Genomic DNA, 20,445 nt, shown 5'->3' with positions numbered 1-20,445 from the left:
TTGTGTGTATTGAGCCGTACTGTATTATTGTACCCATTCTGCAATATGTTAATAAAGTTTTCAATCAATCAATCCACTCGGACAAACTCGGAAAACCATGGGGGGGGGCGTGTTCGGTTGTGTACGCGATCCGGTACTCGCCCCCCCCCCCCCCCCCCCCATCCGCATGCGCAGTAGTGCAAAGCCATGTCCATGCCACAAGCCACGTCCACGCCACGAAGCCCCGCCCCAAGCCACGTCCACGCCACGAAGCCCCGCCCAGACGTTGGGCTCTGTGGCTCTGCAGATATACCCTACTCCGCCAAAGGACAATCGGATGATTCCAGGAGGGCGGGGCCAAGTAAGAGGAAACCGTCCACCGGCTCCTCGGAGAGAAAACACACAGACAGACAGGAGGAGGAGCGGCAGCTACAGTTAGTTCACCACCCTGCTGCCTAATCAGGCTTTTCTCTCTCTAGAGCAGCTCCGTTACATGCGCACCGTGTCCAGTTATATTACAATAAGAAGAAGAAGAAGACACAGAGGAAGATAAAGACAGTACCATGGAGACAGAAATACATGTACCTGTCGGCTCGCCGTTCATCCCCAAAATCCCCATTTTCGTGGACGAACATAACGTGACGGACGGAGCGATGCAGCTGATCAAGGAACTGCGGCCGGCGTGGAGCCCGGAGCGCGTCAAGACCAAGGTACCGGGACGGGGTTCGGGTTAGCCACCCATAGCGCCACAGTCACTTGCTCCTCAATAGGAAACCAACCTATGTTGCCCACGAAGGACTGGTTCTGACCCGAACCGTTCGTTATACAAGTATCACAGAGACATTCCAAAGGTACTCACAGTTGCACGAGGGTTTCGGACAGAGATACGCGATGGTTTGAAAGCTCCGCGTTGCTAATAAACATTTTAAATATTTCTTTATAAACTGCTATAACGCTGCGCTATTTCCGGCGTTGGGTGCATGATGCGCATGCGCTGTGATCACAGCGCATGCGCACCAGGCAGCCGACGCCGGAGATAACGCCGTTTTGACCAGTTTATAAGACATATTTAAAATGTTTATTAGCAACGCGGAGTTTTCAATCCATGCCGTATCTCTGTCCGAAACCCCCGTGCAACTGTGAGTACCTTTGAAATGTCTCTGTGATACTTGTATAACGAACGGTTCGGGTCAGAACCAGTCCTTCGTGGTCAACATAGGTTGGTTTCCTATTGAGGAGCAAGTGACTGGATTCACTCGGTGCATCACAGTCACGAAAGGGGCTAGGAGAGGGCTATGGTTATCCATGGTACTGTTAGGGTTATGGTTAGCCCAATGTACCGTTATGGTTAACCAAGGTACCGTCTTATGGTTAGTAACCAAGGTACCGTTAGCCTGTCCGTGCTGCTGCCGGGCTAATTCTGACATCCATCTCTGTAGCATCATCATCACCAAGAAGACACACTTGAACGGTTAGCTAGCTGACGGCAGAAGGCCCTGTGTTACTAGTAACTAAGCTAGCTAACATTCATTAACGCTCTGGGATCCTCTGGTCCATTTAGGAAATCCATGAACTTGCATTGGTTTGTGATAGATTACTAGTTACTGGGTATTTCAAAGTACCTCATATTTGGTACCATTTTGAAGCTAACAACTAAGTGTATGATTATCATCATAATTTTTATTATTATGGTTCATTATGTAGTTGCACTTGAACTTGTTGAAATTAAACTTGGAAGATAAACATTTTCAAGCACTTTCCTTGCTTATTTCAGATGTATGTGTACGAATGGAATGTAGACAATCTTGTTGGCAATATAGAACAGCTGGCAGATTAGAAATAGCATCTATTGTTCAGAATCATAGAATGAGAACGTTGTTGTTTACATTTCTAAATTCAGACGTTTGATCATGCTAACTACTAATTATTTAGGCCCAACTCTCCTATTCGTAGCTAGGTTTAGTTGATTAGACCGTTCCAAATGCATGATAATGCCAGACAACGTTATTATAGTTTGAATGGACATTATTCTATTTGAATGGTTGCCGTTACATGCTTGCATACTGGAGCCCTAACTGGACACTAATGCTTACCATTGAACCCTCCCATTTTGCCAACGACTCGTGACAATATAGAAATGTGCTCTCTGAGTTGAATGAATGAAAACTTTATTTAACAGATTGCAGAATGGGTACAATACAGTACGGCTCAATACACACAATTGTTAAGGGAATGCAGACCAGAGAAAGACTTTCGTCTTGTTTACATCAGGGTCCCCCATTTTCAATTCATCGTGACATTTATCACATACACGACATACATGACATCATGACCTTTATGGCATAGGGACATACAGGTTATATAGTACTGTTACATTTGTGACATATACAATATGCAAATATACAGTACTGTTACCCATAGGAAAAAAATTACATACGGTGGGGAGAGAATATATATACAGTACATACATATATATACAGTTCATTGTTCGAACAGTGTATACTATGTGTAACGGTAACATTAGTTTGGTACACTTATTATTCGCAGGAACATGAGCAACCATCCAGTCACGCCGGCATCTTGGTCAACAGCAGTGGCCAGCTGGCAGTGACGTGCTGCTCAGAGCTCCATTGATAAACTTGATGGATGTTACGTTAGCCAGCTCTAGTACAGAGCCAAAAGACACTGTTTCTCTGGCTGGTTGAAACAAATAAGATATAGATTGCTCTCCCTTGACTTGTCAGTTGGTTGCTTCTTTTCTATAATGTATGTCTCTCTGCTTAGTTATTCACTTCCCAGTTGTAGCCAAGGAAACTATAAAAGAAGGAAGGGTCATCACATCACTGTAACATTGTAAAATTGAGCTGAATGGGGTTATTTAAACAGGTTATTACCTCGGGTGTCAGAATCATCTGCGGTTTGTTTCATTGTTAACTAACTAGCTACCGTTTTATATATTGGTTGATGATGTATTATTTCCTCGGATAGCTTGTTTAGAATTTTAATACAGGCTTCAATAGAACTGGCACCAAACTCTGGCACCAAGCAGAACATAGAGCGCTGGTATTCTGACATGATGACCCTTCCTCCTTTTCTTTTTATCCACTTTTTCTCCCATTTTTCTATATTTTTCTCCCATCCCAATTTCGTATCATCCAATTCAACCCTCCCCTGTCACGAACGCTGTTTCTTGCCTCCCACAAGCCGGCTGCAATGTGGACTAAGTCATACATAGCACAAGTCCCCTCCGGTACTTGAGGTAACAGCAGTTGCATCTTTTCACCTGCGCAGCTCGATCTCTCAGTGGCGAGGAGTAACACGTCGGAGGCTCACGCTGCCCCCGACACTTCCTGATTCTACTGCGCAGGCGCACCAACCGACCTGTAGGAGTCGCTGTCCACAACGCCCGATCCCCACCCATCAGTTTCCCACCCCCTAATACGGCCAATGTGTATTAGTACGGACGACCAGCTAAACTGAAAGCAATGTGGAGCGCTGGGCTCAGCGTCTCCGCATTCGTGGCGAGCGCCTTGCCCACTACACCACGTAGCCACCCATGACCCTTCCTCCTTTTATAGTTTCCTTTGTAGTTGCTTGTTTAGTTGAGAAAATAGCCTACAATATTAGCCAATGGTAGCTACCCTACCACCACCATTAGCATACTTCAGTTTTGTTGACAGAGGCTAGGCTTGCCTCAAACCTTTAACATAGAATGAATGGGGCGGCTGAGTGGCACAGTGGGCAAGGCGCTCGCCACTAACGCAGGAGATGCTGGTATCGAGCCCAGCTCTCTGCGTTGCTACCGGCTTGGCCGGCCGTCATACTAACACAATTGGCAGTGTTAGAGGGTGGGTGGGGATTGGACGTTGTGGACAGCGACTCCTACAGGTCGGTTGGGTGACGCGGGTGCGGCGGAAACAGGAAGTAGCGGGGGCAGCGTGAGCCTCCCGCGCGTTACTCCTCGCCACAGAGTTCCAGCTGCTGCGGTGAAAAGATGCAACAGGCTGCCTCCTCGTGTACCGGAGGGGACACGTGATGCAAGGCTTCTATCCTCACTACAGCCGACTAGTGGGAGGCATAGTCTAGCAACGTTCAAGACAGGGGAGGGGAGAAATTGGAAATACGGGATAGGATGGGAGACAAATAGAAAAATGGGGAGAAAAAGTGTATCAAGAAAAAATAACAGAATGAATTATTTAACAGATTGCAGAATGGGTACAATATAGTACGGCTCAATACACACAATTGTTAACCCTTTCTCCGCCGGAAACGGCTTACGACGTGTTTCAAGTTCATGCGAATTCTGCCAGATCACGGCGTACGACGTTATTCTGATCATATTTCATATTTCCATCACGGAGGCTGGTCTGATGCTGTCTGAGCCAGCACAACTCTGCAACGCTTCAATACTGCCACCGGGTGGCTGATCGGCGAGTTGCAACCGGAAGTGGATCTCTTGTGATCCCGGTGCGTCTCCCTATTCCGTCCGGCCACTCGTATATCGTCGCGGGACTCAATACACACACACCGTGGATATGGATCGTTGCCATAACTCAATAAACAACATGGTTTGGGCGTGTATTCGTATTATACAAACCGGAAATAGATCGCCTCGATCCCCATCACATAACTGGGATCTGTTTGCTCCAGTATCATCGCCCAACGCTAAGAGGAGGATGCCGTGAGTTTCAGCGTGAGTGTTTATCATTATCGATACAAACTGCTCTGATCTATATATCACCCATACTACATAAATAATTTAACGTCGATCACGGAATTATAAACGACCCCCCCCCCCCCCCCCTCCGTTCACCCGCGCATGATCAGTCATAACGTTTAGGACCATGTACAGTTGACATTTTTAATATAGCGTGCATCGGTATCAAACAGCATTTGATAATCTAATATATGCATTTATGTCTATATCTCACGTTCTAGGAAATACTGCAGAAAACGATAAAAACATATTTATACTCTAGACGGTATTTTCGTGTGAATGAAAAAGTAAAACGTTCCTACATCCTGAACGATAGATAATCGATGTTGAATGGGCCATAGTAATGTCAATTTAGCAATACAATTTAAAAAGTTATAGCCCTGCAAAGAAGGTGAACATCCCCATAGACTTACAGTGCTGGCAGAGATCAAACATCGATGGATATAAGCGTGGCAGTTAATGTGTTAAGGGGATGCAGACCAGAGAAAGACATTCTGCACACCTGAGTTCTAACTCTAACATTTAATTAACATAGAGCTTCTGCACACCTGAGTTCTAACCCAAACCGTTAACATAGAGCTTCTGCACACCTGAGTTCTAACTCTAACATAGAGCTTCTGCACACCTGAGTTCTAACTCTAACCTTTAATTAACATAGAGCTTCTGCACACCTGAGTTCTAACCCAAACCGTTAACATAGAGCTTCTGCACACCTGAGTTCTAACCCAAACCGTTAACATAGAGCTTCTGCACACCTGAGTTCGAGGTGACGAGGGGCCTATAGGAGAAGAACGAGGGTCAACAATTAAAGAGACAAAGAGTTCATGTGACACGGTTTTCCTCACTTGTTAAAATGTCTTTATTATTGGGAAGGGAACTAACTACTTTTTACAGGAATAATATAAGATATTGCTTTATAGTCACAAGCACTATCCCCCCAGGCTTATTGGCCCGATGCATCGACCCTGAGCTCTTGCAAGATTCAGCTAAATAGAGGTACTTGTGAGGGCAGTCTGTAGTTGGTAGATGGTAGTTTTCGGGTGAATATGGGTGTATTCTAACCACCAGACAACTTGACCTCCCCTGTCTCTCCACGAACAGTATGTAGCACGCTCTGCTCACATCGGAAATGCTGCTCCTGCTTGCCCAACTGACCTGTACACCTTTTGAGTCTGTGTCCACATCACCACCACCCACTCCCATAGACTTCTACTGGTGTGTCTGTGTGATGTTGAGTCAGGCCAGCTGTGCTTTGGGTCGCTGTCCCGCCGCAGAAAGGGAAATGCATAATTGATTCCAGCTAAGAGGATCAGGTGACTCATCATGTCTCATCATGGTCATCAGGCCAAACCTTTATCAGGCCACCCTGTACCATAATTCAGTGATATCAGCCGCTCTCCCTCCGCTGCTGCGTCATCATCAGTCAGTGTGGGCTTCGGGGTGTTGGAACGTGCACGTGGCATGTTTACATCCCTCTGGCTAATCTCTAGAGAGGCCCCCCCATGCCCCGCCCACCTCGAGCAGCCCCACCCCCCCCCCCCCCCCCACCCCCGACAACGTGACTGTGTTTACCTCTTTCTCCACCATCCAGACCAATGGGGCTTTTCTCAATGGAATCCTCCCAAATAGGTTTTGTCCCACCGGCTGCTTTTGTCACAACACATAGACGTGTATAGTCCAGTACAGCTGTACACACACACACACACACACACACACACACACACACACACACTCACACACACGCACACACACACACAGAGCAGAGCACTGGGGGAGAGGAGTGAGAGAAGAGTAGAGGAGAGGGTGGTTATTTCACGAGATGGAAAGGATGTCCTTATCGAGCGAGCAAGGCTATCTGTGTGGGTGATTATGATGTCTTCGGCTGTCACCGGTTAAAATGTAGTTTCCTGCATTTAGATTAGATTAAAATGTATTGTCATACAACACAAGTACAGTACAACAAAAATAAGTTTAGCATCCAACCAGAGTGCAAATGTAACAGTATTGGGCAACAGCTTCAGCTCAAACAAGGGACTAAACACGTTTCGCAATTATGCCACATCAATGTGGAACGCCCTACCCACAGCTGTAAAGGAATGTGAATCACTACCCACTTTCAAAAACACTCTCAAAAACACCTAAGGGAGACTGCAACTCGAAACTGGCCCCTGTAAATGTCCGAACACAACCCCCTCCAATGTACAGTAAATTACCAAGTATGGTCTTGTCAATAATCCAATGTACAGTTTTGTTTGTACAGTTGTACAGTGTCCCCCACCCACCCCTCCTACCCAACCCCCCCCCCCCACTCCTACCCAACCCCCCCCCCCCCCCACTCCTACCCAACCCCCCCCCCCCCCCCCCCCCCACCCACCCAACCACCTCCAATGTACAGTCCCCCCCCACCCCCACCTACCCAATCCAATGTACAGTTTCTACGTCTAATGTATATACTCTTTCTTTTTCTTTTTTTCTTTCACAAACAGTACTGTAATTGCAAATCTGGTATGTCATAAATGTATAGATGTAGCAGTACTGTCTATCTGTATGTCATGTATGTCATATATGTTACGATGAATTGAAAATGGGGGACCCTGATGTAAACAAGACGAAAGTCTTTCTCTGGTCTGCATCCCCTTAACAATTGTATGTATTGAGCTGTACTGTACTGTACCCATTCTGCAATCTGTTAATAAAGTTTTCAATCAATCAATCAATTCAATCAATCAATCAGCAATATACAATGTTTATGTTTATGTTTATTAGGATCCCCATTAGTCATCATCCACGTGTTGATGACTATTCTTCCTCAGATATACATACAAATATGAAACATTCAGTCATATATCACATCCATAATAAATAGAAAATAAAACAAAAGGTCATAGGTGAATCCATTTCACCATACCTTTAAAAAAAAACATAAAGTAAACAAGAAGTTTGGATAACATGGCTGCAGCTGCACTCATGCATGACATATATTGATTTCCTTCCGGATTATGGCTCCTTTAAGTTTATTTTTGAAACAACACATGTACAGGTGATTAAACTGCGTATGACATATCAATTAGTACTAGGGGTGGGAATCACCAGTTTCATCACGATACAATACGATATCGATTCTTTGGACAACGATACGATATTTGCCGATATCACAAAGTCTGCCACGATACGATACAATTCGATTCAGGTGCCTGCGATCGATATGAGACGATATTATGTGCCCATTTAACACAATCAGTCACATTTAGATCAACAAAAAAAAGGCTACGGAAATATCAATTGACGTTTTTTATTTTTTAGCTCTTCCAGACATTTAAATGAAAAACAATCTATTGTTTTTAATACAAATAGACTTCCTGTTCACCGTTTTTGGTTAGTTTTTCTTATATTTATTATGTATTCATGTTTAAATTAAATATCAACATTATCTGTCCATCCTCAGTAACACACACACACAGAATGCCCCTCCCCCAGTCCCCCACAGAAAGGTAGACTGCCCCCGCCCCTTCTCCTTCCCCTCTCCTCTCTCCTGTTCTCTCACGGTTAGCTGCTTAGCTTAGCGCTGTTCTGCTGTAATGTCTACACAGAGTTTCACACTACTGGGCGCGGGCGGATATAAATAAAGCTGGGAACGATGTTAGGGCGGATACGAATCGCAGGATTTTCAAAATAAGAGTATCGCAATATGAATCGATCTTTATACGTTGCATCGATCCTATTTGATTATTGATAATAGATCGATATATCGATCTGGATCGATGTATCGTCCCACCCCTAATTAGTACTACTGAGTAATAGTGCTAATCAGATGTATGTACAGAGTTGTAGTATTAATACGTACAGTGAAACAGGTACAAAGACACTATGGTAGTAAGTCATACTGGCCAACAGCGTAACTAGTAAGAGTAGGTAAGGGATATAAAGATATGGATAAAGATATGTTCAGATTCAGATTCCTTTTATTGTCACATCATTCGGTACCTTTTACAGCCAAAAATAATGATATTCACTGTGTTGTGGTTCCTTGACCGTAGCAGCATCCAATATAATATAAAATTAAATAAGCATAGAATAAACTAAAATAACAGCAAGATGACTAATACTATTACAATTCGAACAAAGTGTGCAGATAACAGGATATGCAGTATGCGATATTACACTATATAAAATATAAATAACGAAATGGCTATGTACAGTTCCAACAAGAAAATATGCAAGTATGTAATGGGCAATACAATATATAGCAAAATATATTCTAATATATACTTGATATAGTAATATAAAGATGGTGACATTCTTGTGCAATTCTCATTCCATTCCAATTCATAACTTTTGCCATAAGCGCTCTGATACTGCTGATACTAATGGAGCTCTGATACTGCTGATTAAATATTTTACCCCACTTCGACGATTACGATTCTTCAGGCAACGATTCAATGCATCATGAAATCTCTTCATTTGACCACGATTCTATGCGATTCGATACATTTTCCATCAGTTAATTCCCCCAAAAATTTTGAATACACAAATGTGGCTGGGGGAACTGATTCACTCAGCATGAATGGACTCTAGGTCAATAAAAACAATACACCAAGCTTTAAGTTTCAGATATTTTATTCCCAAAAAGTGCCAGATTTGAGATTTCAGACATTTGATGTATTAAGTGATTAATGCCTACTGTGGCAAGGTTGTAGCCAACAACTAGGTCTAACAAAAAAGGCAGTGACATTGAACTACTGCTACAAAAGTAACAGTCACTTAACTTTAGCTTGTGCCTTTTTTCTGCATACAAATGCTTATGTTTTGGCTAGTGTTGCTCTTCTAGAAAAATTATCCTTTCAGGGTTGCCTATTGAAATACTGTACACCTCCGCTCCAGTACAGAAACATTGTTTATGAGTTTGCATGTCAGGTACACCATTGATTGACAGTCGATTCTGCCAATTACGCCACACCGCTTGCACCCACCTCTGCTGTTCTTACCACCAATCGGGAAGCGCTTATTTGCTTTTTTACTTCCGGAAAGTCCGCAATTCCTCTACTCAAGACTTTTCCGAGACAGTAAGTTAATTTAACATATTCTAGTCTAATGACACCTAGATTTATCAATAGTAATATATATGTAACGTTAATGCCACAAAATGAATGCCTTTGTTAATCATAACGTTGATGCAGTAGTGTATGTCGTTGTGTTGGCTGTAACGGAAATGAGAATAACATAACACTGCACACATTAAAATTGTGATTCTAATCGATTCTTAACATTTTCAAATCTATGCAGTTGAATTGTCACCTTAGGATCGATGCATTGCGATGTTACACCACTACTGCTGATACTAATAGAGCTCTGATACTGCTGATACTAAGAGCTCTGATACTGCTGATACTAATAGAGCTCTGATACTAGTGCTGATACGAATAGAGCTCTGATACTAGTGCTGATATGAATAGAGCTCTGATACTAGTGCTGATACTAATAGAGCTCTGATACTAGTGCTGATACTAATAGAGCTCTGATACTAGTGCTGATACGAATAGAGCTCTGATACTAGTGCTGATACGAATAGAGCTCTGATACTAGTGCTGATACTAATAGAGCTCTGATACTAGTGCTGATACTAATAGAGCTCTGATACTAGTGCCGATACGAATAGAGCTCTGATACTAGTGCTGATACTAATAGAGCTCTGATACTAGTGCTGATACTAATAGAGCTCTGATACTATTGGTGGTGCCCAGAACCAGGCTCAAGACTAGGGGAGACAGAGCTTTCTCCACCGCAGCGCCTAGATTGTGGAACAGCCTCCCCCTCAGCGTACGGACCACCCAGACCGCGCAGGCTTTTAAATCACTCTTGAAAACCTACCTTTTCTCCTTGGCCTTCCCCCCTACTTAATCACCACTAGACCCCTGGCCCTTCTATCCTCTTTGTTTACTGTGTCCTACCAGTTTTTATTGCTTTCATTTAGAGTTGTTCCGATACCGATACCAGTATCGGAAATGCCGCCGATACTGCCTAAAATGCTGGTATCGGTATCGGCGAGTACCCTCTAATGTTGCGCTCCGATACCATATGACGTAATTTATCAACAACACTGCGGACGTTGGGCTCTGTAGATACTTTATATACTCATACTTCGCTGGGTGAGCATTATAAAACAAACGTGTGCTTAATCGACCGTGAATTAAAGTGTCAATTGCCATTAACAGCAGAGCAGATACTTTCTTAAAATGCCATTGTCCCGACAGCGCTGTTGACGGGGAGCTCTGATGAGTTCGCTTGGTGGCTGGTGTTATTAGCATTGAACAGCTAACCGAAAGCTAGCTTTGACGTTACCTTGGCTAAAGTTGGGGCTATTCATACTCCAGCAATAATGACTGCAGATCTGCAAGCAAAGTACAGCAAGTTGGCAAAGGAGTATTCCAAGTTAAATCACAATGTCACCGGCAGTAACGTTACAGTCTTTCCATATAGCGATAGCTCATGCTAGCTAACCTAGCTCACGGTAACGTTGTCATTGCACAATTGCACGTCGCGTACACAATTAATGACATGTTGCGGACAGCCATATCGGCGACAATGTTTCGATTTTAGTGCCAAATGATAAGAGTCTGAGGCGGAGTCTCAAAAGAGAATGTTGAATATTTATTGTGCAAAAATCACAACAACAGAGCCTCTGGTACTAAACGGAGCCTTCTTGTGGAAGCAAGTGCAGCAACGAATAATGTCCGTGTGGAACTAATGTGCCAACAACCTTTCCGTGGGTGAACTCATTGAGATAGTTTTCAATTACTGATACTAATACTAATCTATACAATCACCTGTTGTTGAATAAATACCATTACTTTATAGTTATTACTAAAAAAAACAGTATATATAAAACAGTAGCTGTATTAAAAAAAAAAACGTTTTATAATTTATATAATATTTTTTTATTTTTTTAATGTATGCACTGGTATCGGATAAGTATCGGTATCGGCCGATACCCAAAGCTTAGGTATCGGAATCGGATCGGAAAGGAAAAAATGGTATCGGAACATCTCTACTTTCATTGCTTTATTATGTTTTTAATCTTATACCTTGCATCACATTATTTTGTTTTTATCAACTTGCTTGTGAAGCACTTTGGTGCCAGCTGCCGCTGCCTGGAAATGTGCTATATAAATAAAACTGACTTGACTTGACTTGACTAGTGCTGATACTAATGGAGCTCTGATACTAGTGCTGATATAGATGGCTGCTTTTTTTTTTATAGCGCTTTTATCCAAAGCGCTTTAAAATGTGTTCCTCACATTTGACCCATTCAGACACACATTCACTCACACATTCACACACCAACGGTGGAGGCAACCATGCAAGGTGCCAACCTGCTCATCGGGAGCAATTAGGGGTTAAGTGTCTTGCTCAAGGACACATCGACACGCTGCCCGGGAGGAGCGGCAATCGAACCGGGAACCTCCGGATTGCCAGACGACTGCTCTACCTCCCGAGCCACTGTCGCCCCTGTACTATAGAGCTATAGTCGGAGTATAGAGCTCTAATACTGCTGATCAAGGGTACCCACTGACTCATGTCAGTACTGTCGCCCCTGTACTATAGAGCTATAGTCGGAGTATAGAGCTCTAATACTGCTGATCAAGGGTACCCACTGACTCATGTCAGTACTGTCGCCCCTGTACTATAGAGCTATAGTCGGAGTATAGAGCTCTAATACTGCTGATCAAGGGTACCCACTGACTCATGTCAGTACTGTCGCCCCTGTACTATAGAGCTATAGTCGGAGTATAGAGCTCTAATACTGCTGATCAAGGGTACCCACTGACTCATGTCAGTACTGTCGCCCCTGTACTATAGAGCTATAGTCGGAGTATAGAGCTCTAATACTGCTGATCAAGGGTACCCACTGACTCATGTCAGTACTTTTTTTTTTTTGTCCGATGACGTCGCAGTTTCGTTTACCGCTAAACGAAACCTATGAAGTGTGCCTCACGTCAACGTTCACGCGCACAATACGCGCTTACTTAGGATTGTACTTGATTCAACAACAAAGCAGTCGGGGCACTGGCAAGCCGAAAACGCTACACTTTACAAAGCTAGATGCAGACAAAGCTCGCTGCAATATTATATATATATATATATATATATATTAAGAAATTGTTCTAAATAAAATAATGATAATAAATTATTTGAAGTTTGGAATTTCTTTTTTTTCAACTGAGGTAGGCAGATTACATTTTGAGAATAAAGTACAGAAAAAAGGTACCGTTGGGTACCGGTATCGATCACCTTTCACAAATCATGTGTACTAAATATATATATATAAACTTTTTAATTGCATGAAACATTATGAAGTCTTCTCTTATGCCGCTTTCCCACTGCATGGTACCACTACCTACTCGACTCGACTCTTTTGCTTTTTGAACGTCTTGGTAGCCGTATTTGAAGTGACGTCACATAAGGAAGTAAATAGTCAACAGTAACATGGCCCATCGTCTCCGGGTCTGCAGCTGGACCCTACTCGAGAAGCCTGATGCATGAAGCAATATATATTATAAACGAACAGCCAATAAATGGGAAGTTATCTTTTACCCAGAGCATGGCTGCGTCTTCCCCCTCTAGTTTGAGGAGACTTGTTCGCTGAGCCTGTATTTCTTGGATGGCCATCACCTGTTCCACTTTAGCTGCGAGTTCACCTTCCATCCTTTTGCTTGACTCCTTTGATAGCCCAGAGATGATCGTTTCTGTATTTGTGTGACCCTAGACAGACCCGTACTCTTCTTTATTCAGTGCTATTCTCACTCTCAAGTCGTTCATTAAAATATATATATATTGAGTCTCTGTCGTCAGCTGGATACAGGCGTCCATTTTTATCTGCAATCTCTGGAGTTGTGGCCTGGTTGCGTAGAATTGACTCATACAGACTGCATACTAGGTCACGACTTGTTTGAATGTCTTGTTTTATTTGATCAAGTTCTTCTGTTGGACAGCAGGTTTTCAGTTTTCCTCTATTTTCCCTTGCTATCTTCTTCCAGGTGTGGTAAGCCTAAGGGTTTTCCTGTTATCCAGCTCACGCTTCTCTTTTCCTTTCTCTGTTAGTGTTATTTTGTGAGTGCCCTGTCCTGTTCTGTTCCGTCTCTATGGGGTTGCTAGCTTCTTCTGAATGGACTGACATTGTGTTTGGTTGCACAAATCTAAAATGTCAGGAAATAGCTGAGCATCAAGTGTTCCACTTGTGGACTTGCTGGAATGGATGACAGACGGCACAGGATTGATCAGACGTAGAGGAGTTTCCACACATAAGTGAAGGTTTTTTAAATTGTTAGGTTTGTTTTTTCCTCTTCAGAATAGATTTGTCCTCTTCAGAGTTGTTTTTCCCCTCATTGGTGAGTACGTTTTCACTCTTCAGGGTTACGTTTTCACTGTAACCGCCCCCCCCCGGCTTGGTTTAGTAATAATGATGCGGTTTAGTTTCATACAGATGCTTTTTATTTGTCTTCTTTTGCATAGGATTGAGCATTGAGCTCTGTAGCACTTTAGTACCTTCGTGGCAGCGTGAAAACTATAATAATCAAAACATAAAAATAACATTTATAAGCCATTAATTATATAGTGCACAAAATTACAATAAAGCTTGTATGAATTATTCAAACATTCTAACTTAGCAATATCAAACAGGAATTTATCTTTTGGAACAAAGAACATTTACAGAATAGAGAAACAACGTTGCATGTTCAGCAACCAGTGTTTAGCATTTGAAACAAATCAGTCAGTGCTGTACCTTATTTCTGCAACACAAAGAAATCTATGGGCATATTCAGCAATAATAATGTACACATTTAGTGTTTGACATACCTTATTCCGCTTTACCAAGGGGTGTTCATTTCTTTAGTAGGAGCGATGGTACTCTCAAAAGTTTGCTGTATGTTAGCTCCGTTGTTCTCTAATTACTTCATGCTTTGTTCCAAGTCTCGTGAGAACAAACAGGAGTTCGTGACGAACCTTTATACTGTCGAAAAGACGAGCTCTGCCCCCATGTGGACACTAACGGAAAGTGCATACGCTGCAACTGAGATGATATTAAACACACGGTTTCTAAATAGAACAGTAACGTAAAACATTATAAAACAATAAAGAAAATGTTGATAATCATTGACCAATGAAAATGAAAGCTTACTAATAATAATAATAATAAGCATCTTGACAATTTGTGGTCATTTACATTGTGATTCTACATAATTGTGATTATGTTATTTTGGCCACGTCACCTAGTTGTTCTTCATGGGAACAGGAAAGGTTGAGCAGTCAATCAATCAATCAATCAAATTTATTTGTATAGCACGTTTAAACATGACGCTTGTCAACCAAAGTGCTTCACATAGCTAAGCTAAGTACAAAGAAAAGTATAAAATAAACAGAAAAATTAAATAAAATCAACGGATAGACAAAGGAAAAACAGAACAACACGTTAACAAGTACGGCAAGAGTCAAAGTGAGTCAGTGTAACCAAAGAGCAAAAGGGCAGCACTGTTGAAACAATCACCTGACGATCTGAGCCACCTGGTTCATCCTGACCTCACACACAGGCTCTAACCGTAACCCTAGCTGCCAAGACCTGGACAGGAATAGTTTCACTGTAATATACATACCGTCCACTTCCAAAACACCTGGAAACACCTGCCAACAGCAACAGTCTCCCCTCGGCTCTCATGCGTGGGACAGAACAGAGCAGCTCTGCCAAGACCTGCTTTGATGGAGTCAAACCCAACGACAGAGAACTTAGACCCTTGTCCATTGACAACCGTGATGTCGTTGTCATTCTCACCATTAATGTATACATTAAAGGGAGCATATATACATCTATATCTATTTCTAAGTTATGACGATTTTTTTTTTATAAAAAAAAAAGTATTAAATCTTTTATAAAAAAAAAAACGTCTGTTCCACCCCACGGGGACGGTACCGACCCCTTTTGACATTATTATCATATATTAATATTTTTACGAGTGATGCAATAAATTAACGTTTTTAAAATCAAACGTTTTCAAGTATTATTATCACTACTATGTCACAAATACATGTAGAATGTAAAACGTTAGGTTGGCAATAGTTTAGCAATAGGTTAAAAGTGCATTTATATCAGGGCGGTTAGGTGGCCGAGCGGAGATTGCGTTCGTCACCAGCCCCGGAGCTGTGAGCTGGATTCGCCTGTTCGAATCCAGCTCACAGCTCCGGGGTTTTCACCAGCTTGGCTGGCCGTCTGCACTAATACAATTGGCTGTATTAGAGGGTGGGAGAAGCTGGCGGGGTGGGTCCGGGTCGTTGTAAACAACGACTCCTACAGTTCGGTCGGGGCGCCTGCTAAGCGCGGATAGGACTCGAGGGGGATAGTGTGGTCCTCCCACACGCTACGCCAGGGCTATTCAACTAAATTGTTCAGGGGGCCACATTGTCAGAAACCCAAGGGGCCAGGGGCCGGACTGCCACGGCGCCTCCCCGTGCTATGAATATATGTACACTTGACACAACACGCAACCACATTTTCACAACTTTTATTTAACTACATTGCAAAAGTAGTATACTTTTCAAAAAAAAGTGCTTCATTTATGTGCCACATCTGCAACATCTCCTGCAGAAAGTGCTTCATTTATGACTGTGCAACAACTGCAACATCTCCTCTTCAACATTTCAATATAAAAATAAAATAAAAAACAAAAAAGTGCATGATGTGCATCTGAACATTCTAACATCAACACTTGAACAAAAAAACACATTTATAGTGCAGCTGAGCTTATGAAAAAGTGCTTCATGTCTGTGCAACAACAGCAAATCACAGCATCTTATTAGCACTTATTGTCCACTCTTAACTCTCAAACATCAGGGGGGTGGGGGGCAGACAGGCCTAGCCTACATACACACAGGGGTGTAGCTCCAGATTCTGGGCCCCATGAAAGAATTTATTTGTAGGCCCCCAGTGAATGTGAGCGTGCGTAAGCGCGCGAGCGGAATTTTGTTTGGCAATTTTTTTATTGATGAAAACGCATAATATGGTTTTTACCTATACATTCGGATCAGCAGTTCAGCACCTGCACTGTTGGTGGGTGAGCCTAGTAAAGGATGTCGCATTGCGTTCATCTTCAATGAATGGACCAATGCAATAGTCTACCAAAGCCCCCCCTCTCTCTCTATATACACACACACACACACACACACACACACACACACACACACACACACACACACACACACACACACACTTCAGAAACAAACATAGTATCAATGAGAGCATCAATAATACGTGAGTGATGTCTAGTAAAAAAAAAAAAAAAAAAAAAAAAAAAAAAGTTGGGCCCCCCCCCCAGCCCTTGGAATCATCCTAAGCTACCCCCCCCCCCCCCAGCTACGCCCCTGCATACACACATCTAATGAGAGCGATTGCACTTATTTGACTGGGCAATGGCAGAGAAAGAGGGTTCATAGGAAGTGAGGGCTACCCGCAAACAGTGATGCAAATGCTCATTTGTCAAGGGGCACGGTTGCTTGTTTTAACTCTTTCAGTGCCACTCACGAGATTTCTTGTGTTTTTTTATAGGTGGTTGCTAGCCACTCACGAGATTTCTCGAATTTTTTTTTTATTTTTTTTTTTTGCGATCTGAAAAATTATTGCATCACCCGAGCCTACCCGAGTATTGCCGAGCTGCGCCGGTGATCACTGTGGAAAAAAGCGCCCCCTGTCGTCTCCCAGATGACATAAGTGATTTTGGAATGGACTCAATGAAAATGAATGGGGAAAAAAATCCGGTACTCCACATTTTCCAGTTCACTGATCCAGCCGGGGTTACTAGAGTTCATTCTGGAGCCTCAGATCCCCGCGGATCATGGAGATCCACTGTGTCGCGTTGGATCCATACACGTATCGATTTTTTCGAATGGTGATCAGGAATTGGAATATACCAGTTGGATACCATCTGATGTCAGGTAAGGACTCTATGTTATCAGTGGTAGGATAATCAGAGTAAGCTTGATGAAGTTATAAGCTGTTTTGTGAAATGTCTTCTTTCGGTTTCAATGTAAAACTCCGAGAGGAAATCAACGAGGCGATTATCCGCGCGCGGCCGTAATGTGCGTGCGTGCACGTATAATATTGATCATCTAGCGTTTATTTGAAAACGATTCATAAAAAGGCCGACGAATATCAACGTTGTGGAATATTCTACTAAAAGACGATTTTCATAGAATGCTCCAGAATGAGCTGTTTTTTATATCAAAACGGGGGCTTTTCTAACTGCTCTGAAACGGCAACGACGCGATAAAAAAACAATCTGCCTTCACAGCACTGTATGGAAAATAGTCTTTGATAATGCGATGGGCAGATTAGACACATAGCCATAATCTAAAACATAGATTAGGCGATATTAACGTTAACATTGGCGCGGATGGTGGCATTCAAGCGGTAAAATGGAAAACCAGGCGTGGCACTGAAAGAGTTAATGGCATTCATGTGAGAGAAACTGGATTCACAGGTGTATGTTGAGCCAAACATTGTTAGCACAGATATTGCCAGCGTTTTTATTTTGCGGAATGTCTTGACATGAATACACTTTATCCAAAATGTTGTGGTGGATTCATTCTCAAGTGCCTGCTTCAGAGCAGATGATGCTTGCATGTCAATTATTTCAAGTTGCAGGAGACCTTCATCAATGTGAAGTGATGCAAGGAACTCTTGTCCTTTTGTGGAAATAGCAGCTACATTAGCAAATGGGTTGCTCACAAAATGCATCAATTCTCTGGACATGTCAAATTCATCAAATCGACTTGCAAAGTTTTCCCTCAATTTATCAATGAAATCTGTCATTAATTGAGTGACTTTTGGCTAAACTGTGCGTGTTAACGTTGACATGAAAAGAAAAAAGTAAAAATAAAAATAAAAAAAATATTAAAAAAAAACATATTTTTTTTATTTTTTTTTATTTTTTTTTATTATCATGTAATCTTTGGCGGGCCGGTCAGAATCATCCCGCGGGCCGGATCTGGCCCGCGGGCCGCCAGTTGAATAGCCCTGCGCTACGCCCTCTCGATGAGAATCCGCGCTGCCAGGTGAAAAGAAGCGGTGATTGGCTGGACGTGTGTCGGAGGAAGCACGTGGTAGCCTCCACTCTCCCAGATGATCTGACTGTGGGGGGTAAGTGCGCAGCGACCAGGAAGGGACTGGGAATTGGCATACGACTAACATTGGGATGGGAGAAAATCGGAGGAAAATGGAGGGGGAAAAAGACTTAAAAAAAAAGAAAAAAAAAAAAAGTGCATTTATATCATTTTAAGTTTTTATTTTCCACTCGTGTTTTGACCCGGAAGCGGAAATGGAAATGTTGAACCATGGGAATTGGAATCTTTTTGCGGCCATTTTGAAGAGGAGATCGCTGGCTATCGTTCAGTGTCAGAATTTCTCCGTTCTACACTTCCTGTGGTCCAATATGGTGTTTCAAAGTTCAGCGTTCTGAATGAATCATATCAATAATTGTTATGATTCGCGATAATAAGCTACAAAAGGTAACGTTTTTGACAAATATTGAAACGCAGTCAGTTTCTCCACACTATTGTAATCATGTAGGAATAATTAGATCTGAAATTAGTTACAAAATGATTACACTGTGGGAGAAATAAAAAAGTACAGTCGATTACATTAAATATCAGTATATGTTATTATGCACGCCTGGTGATACTATATCCAAATTGAACTCGGCCATTTGAAAGATACTATATGTATATATATATAAATGTGCGAATTGGCTATAATAAGGTAATGTATAAGCATATATTCTATATTCTATAATAATATTTCAAATTGCATTGGTCCGGATGGGAGAATTCAGTACTGTATATACAAAACCTTCAATTTGATCATCTTCCCTTTATTAATTTCCTTAGATCTTTTGTACACATGATCTCAAGAGGGTACTGAATGAGCTCAGTGGCAGTTTTTTAAGTTTGGTCATTATTATCATGGTTTTATTCACTGTCAAAGATGAAAAGAAAAATCATAATTCATATTTTCCTTTGTTTCATCAGAATTTAAGCAAGCCTAGTAATAGACACAATATTTCTGACACTGAGAATACATTCATTGAGGTCCATAGATGTTCCTAGATACCAAGAATATGCAAATAGCCCTTGTAGAAGTGGAGCAATATTCCATTTACCTAGGTATACATTTTATGCAGATTTTCACCTGGGGTGGAACAGGTTAAATGATTTTATTGAAGAAATAAGAATCGTGAGAGAATCGTGATCTCAATTCTTAGAGAGAAATCGTGATTTACATTTTAGCAAGAATCACCCAGCCCTACCGTATATATATATATATATATATATATATATATATTCGGTAAGAATAAATATTTATATATTATTATATATAGCACTATTACTCAGTAGTACTAATTTATATATTTTATACCCAGTTTAATCACCTGTACATTGTATATTACTATTGCACTTTACTGTTATTTGCACTCTGGTTGGATGACAAACCTCTTTACGTGTGAATGACAATACATTATAGGTAGTCGTTTACCTCTCGCCTGTACTCGTGCTGCACGATGACAATACATTATAGGTAGTCGTTTACCTCTGGTCTGTACTCGTGCTGCACGATGACAATACATTATAGGTAGTCGTTTACCTCTCGCCTGTACTCGTGCTGCACGATGACAATACATTATAGGTAGTCGTTTACCTCTCGCCTGTAC

At 42.0% G+C, this 20,445-nt stretch overlaps 1 protein-coding gene across 1 annotated transcript in view; it reads left to right on the top strand.

The window, feature by feature from the left end:
- Nucleotides 1–405: 405 nt before the first annotated feature.
- Nucleotides 406–20,445, top strand: part of etnk2 (ethanolamine kinase 2) — a 67,378-nt gene continuing 47,338 nt past the window's right edge. The window contains exon 1 of the mRNA XM_084316290.1: nt 406–689. Within this exon, the coding sequence (XP_084172416.1) occupies nt 543–689 (147 nt within the window). The 5' untranslated portion in view covers nt 406–542. The remainder of the gene's footprint in view (nt 690–20,445) is intronic.

This window comes from Notolepis coatsorum (assembly GCF_963971535.1).
Source record: "Notolepis coatsorum genome assembly, chromosome: 6".
Lineage (NCBI taxonomy): Eukaryota > Metazoa > Chordata > Actinopteri > Aulopiformes > Paralepididae > Notolepis > Notolepis coatsorum.
The sequence above is the reverse complement of the archived record's forward strand: the minus strand, read 5'-3'. Positions and strand labels throughout refer to the sequence as shown.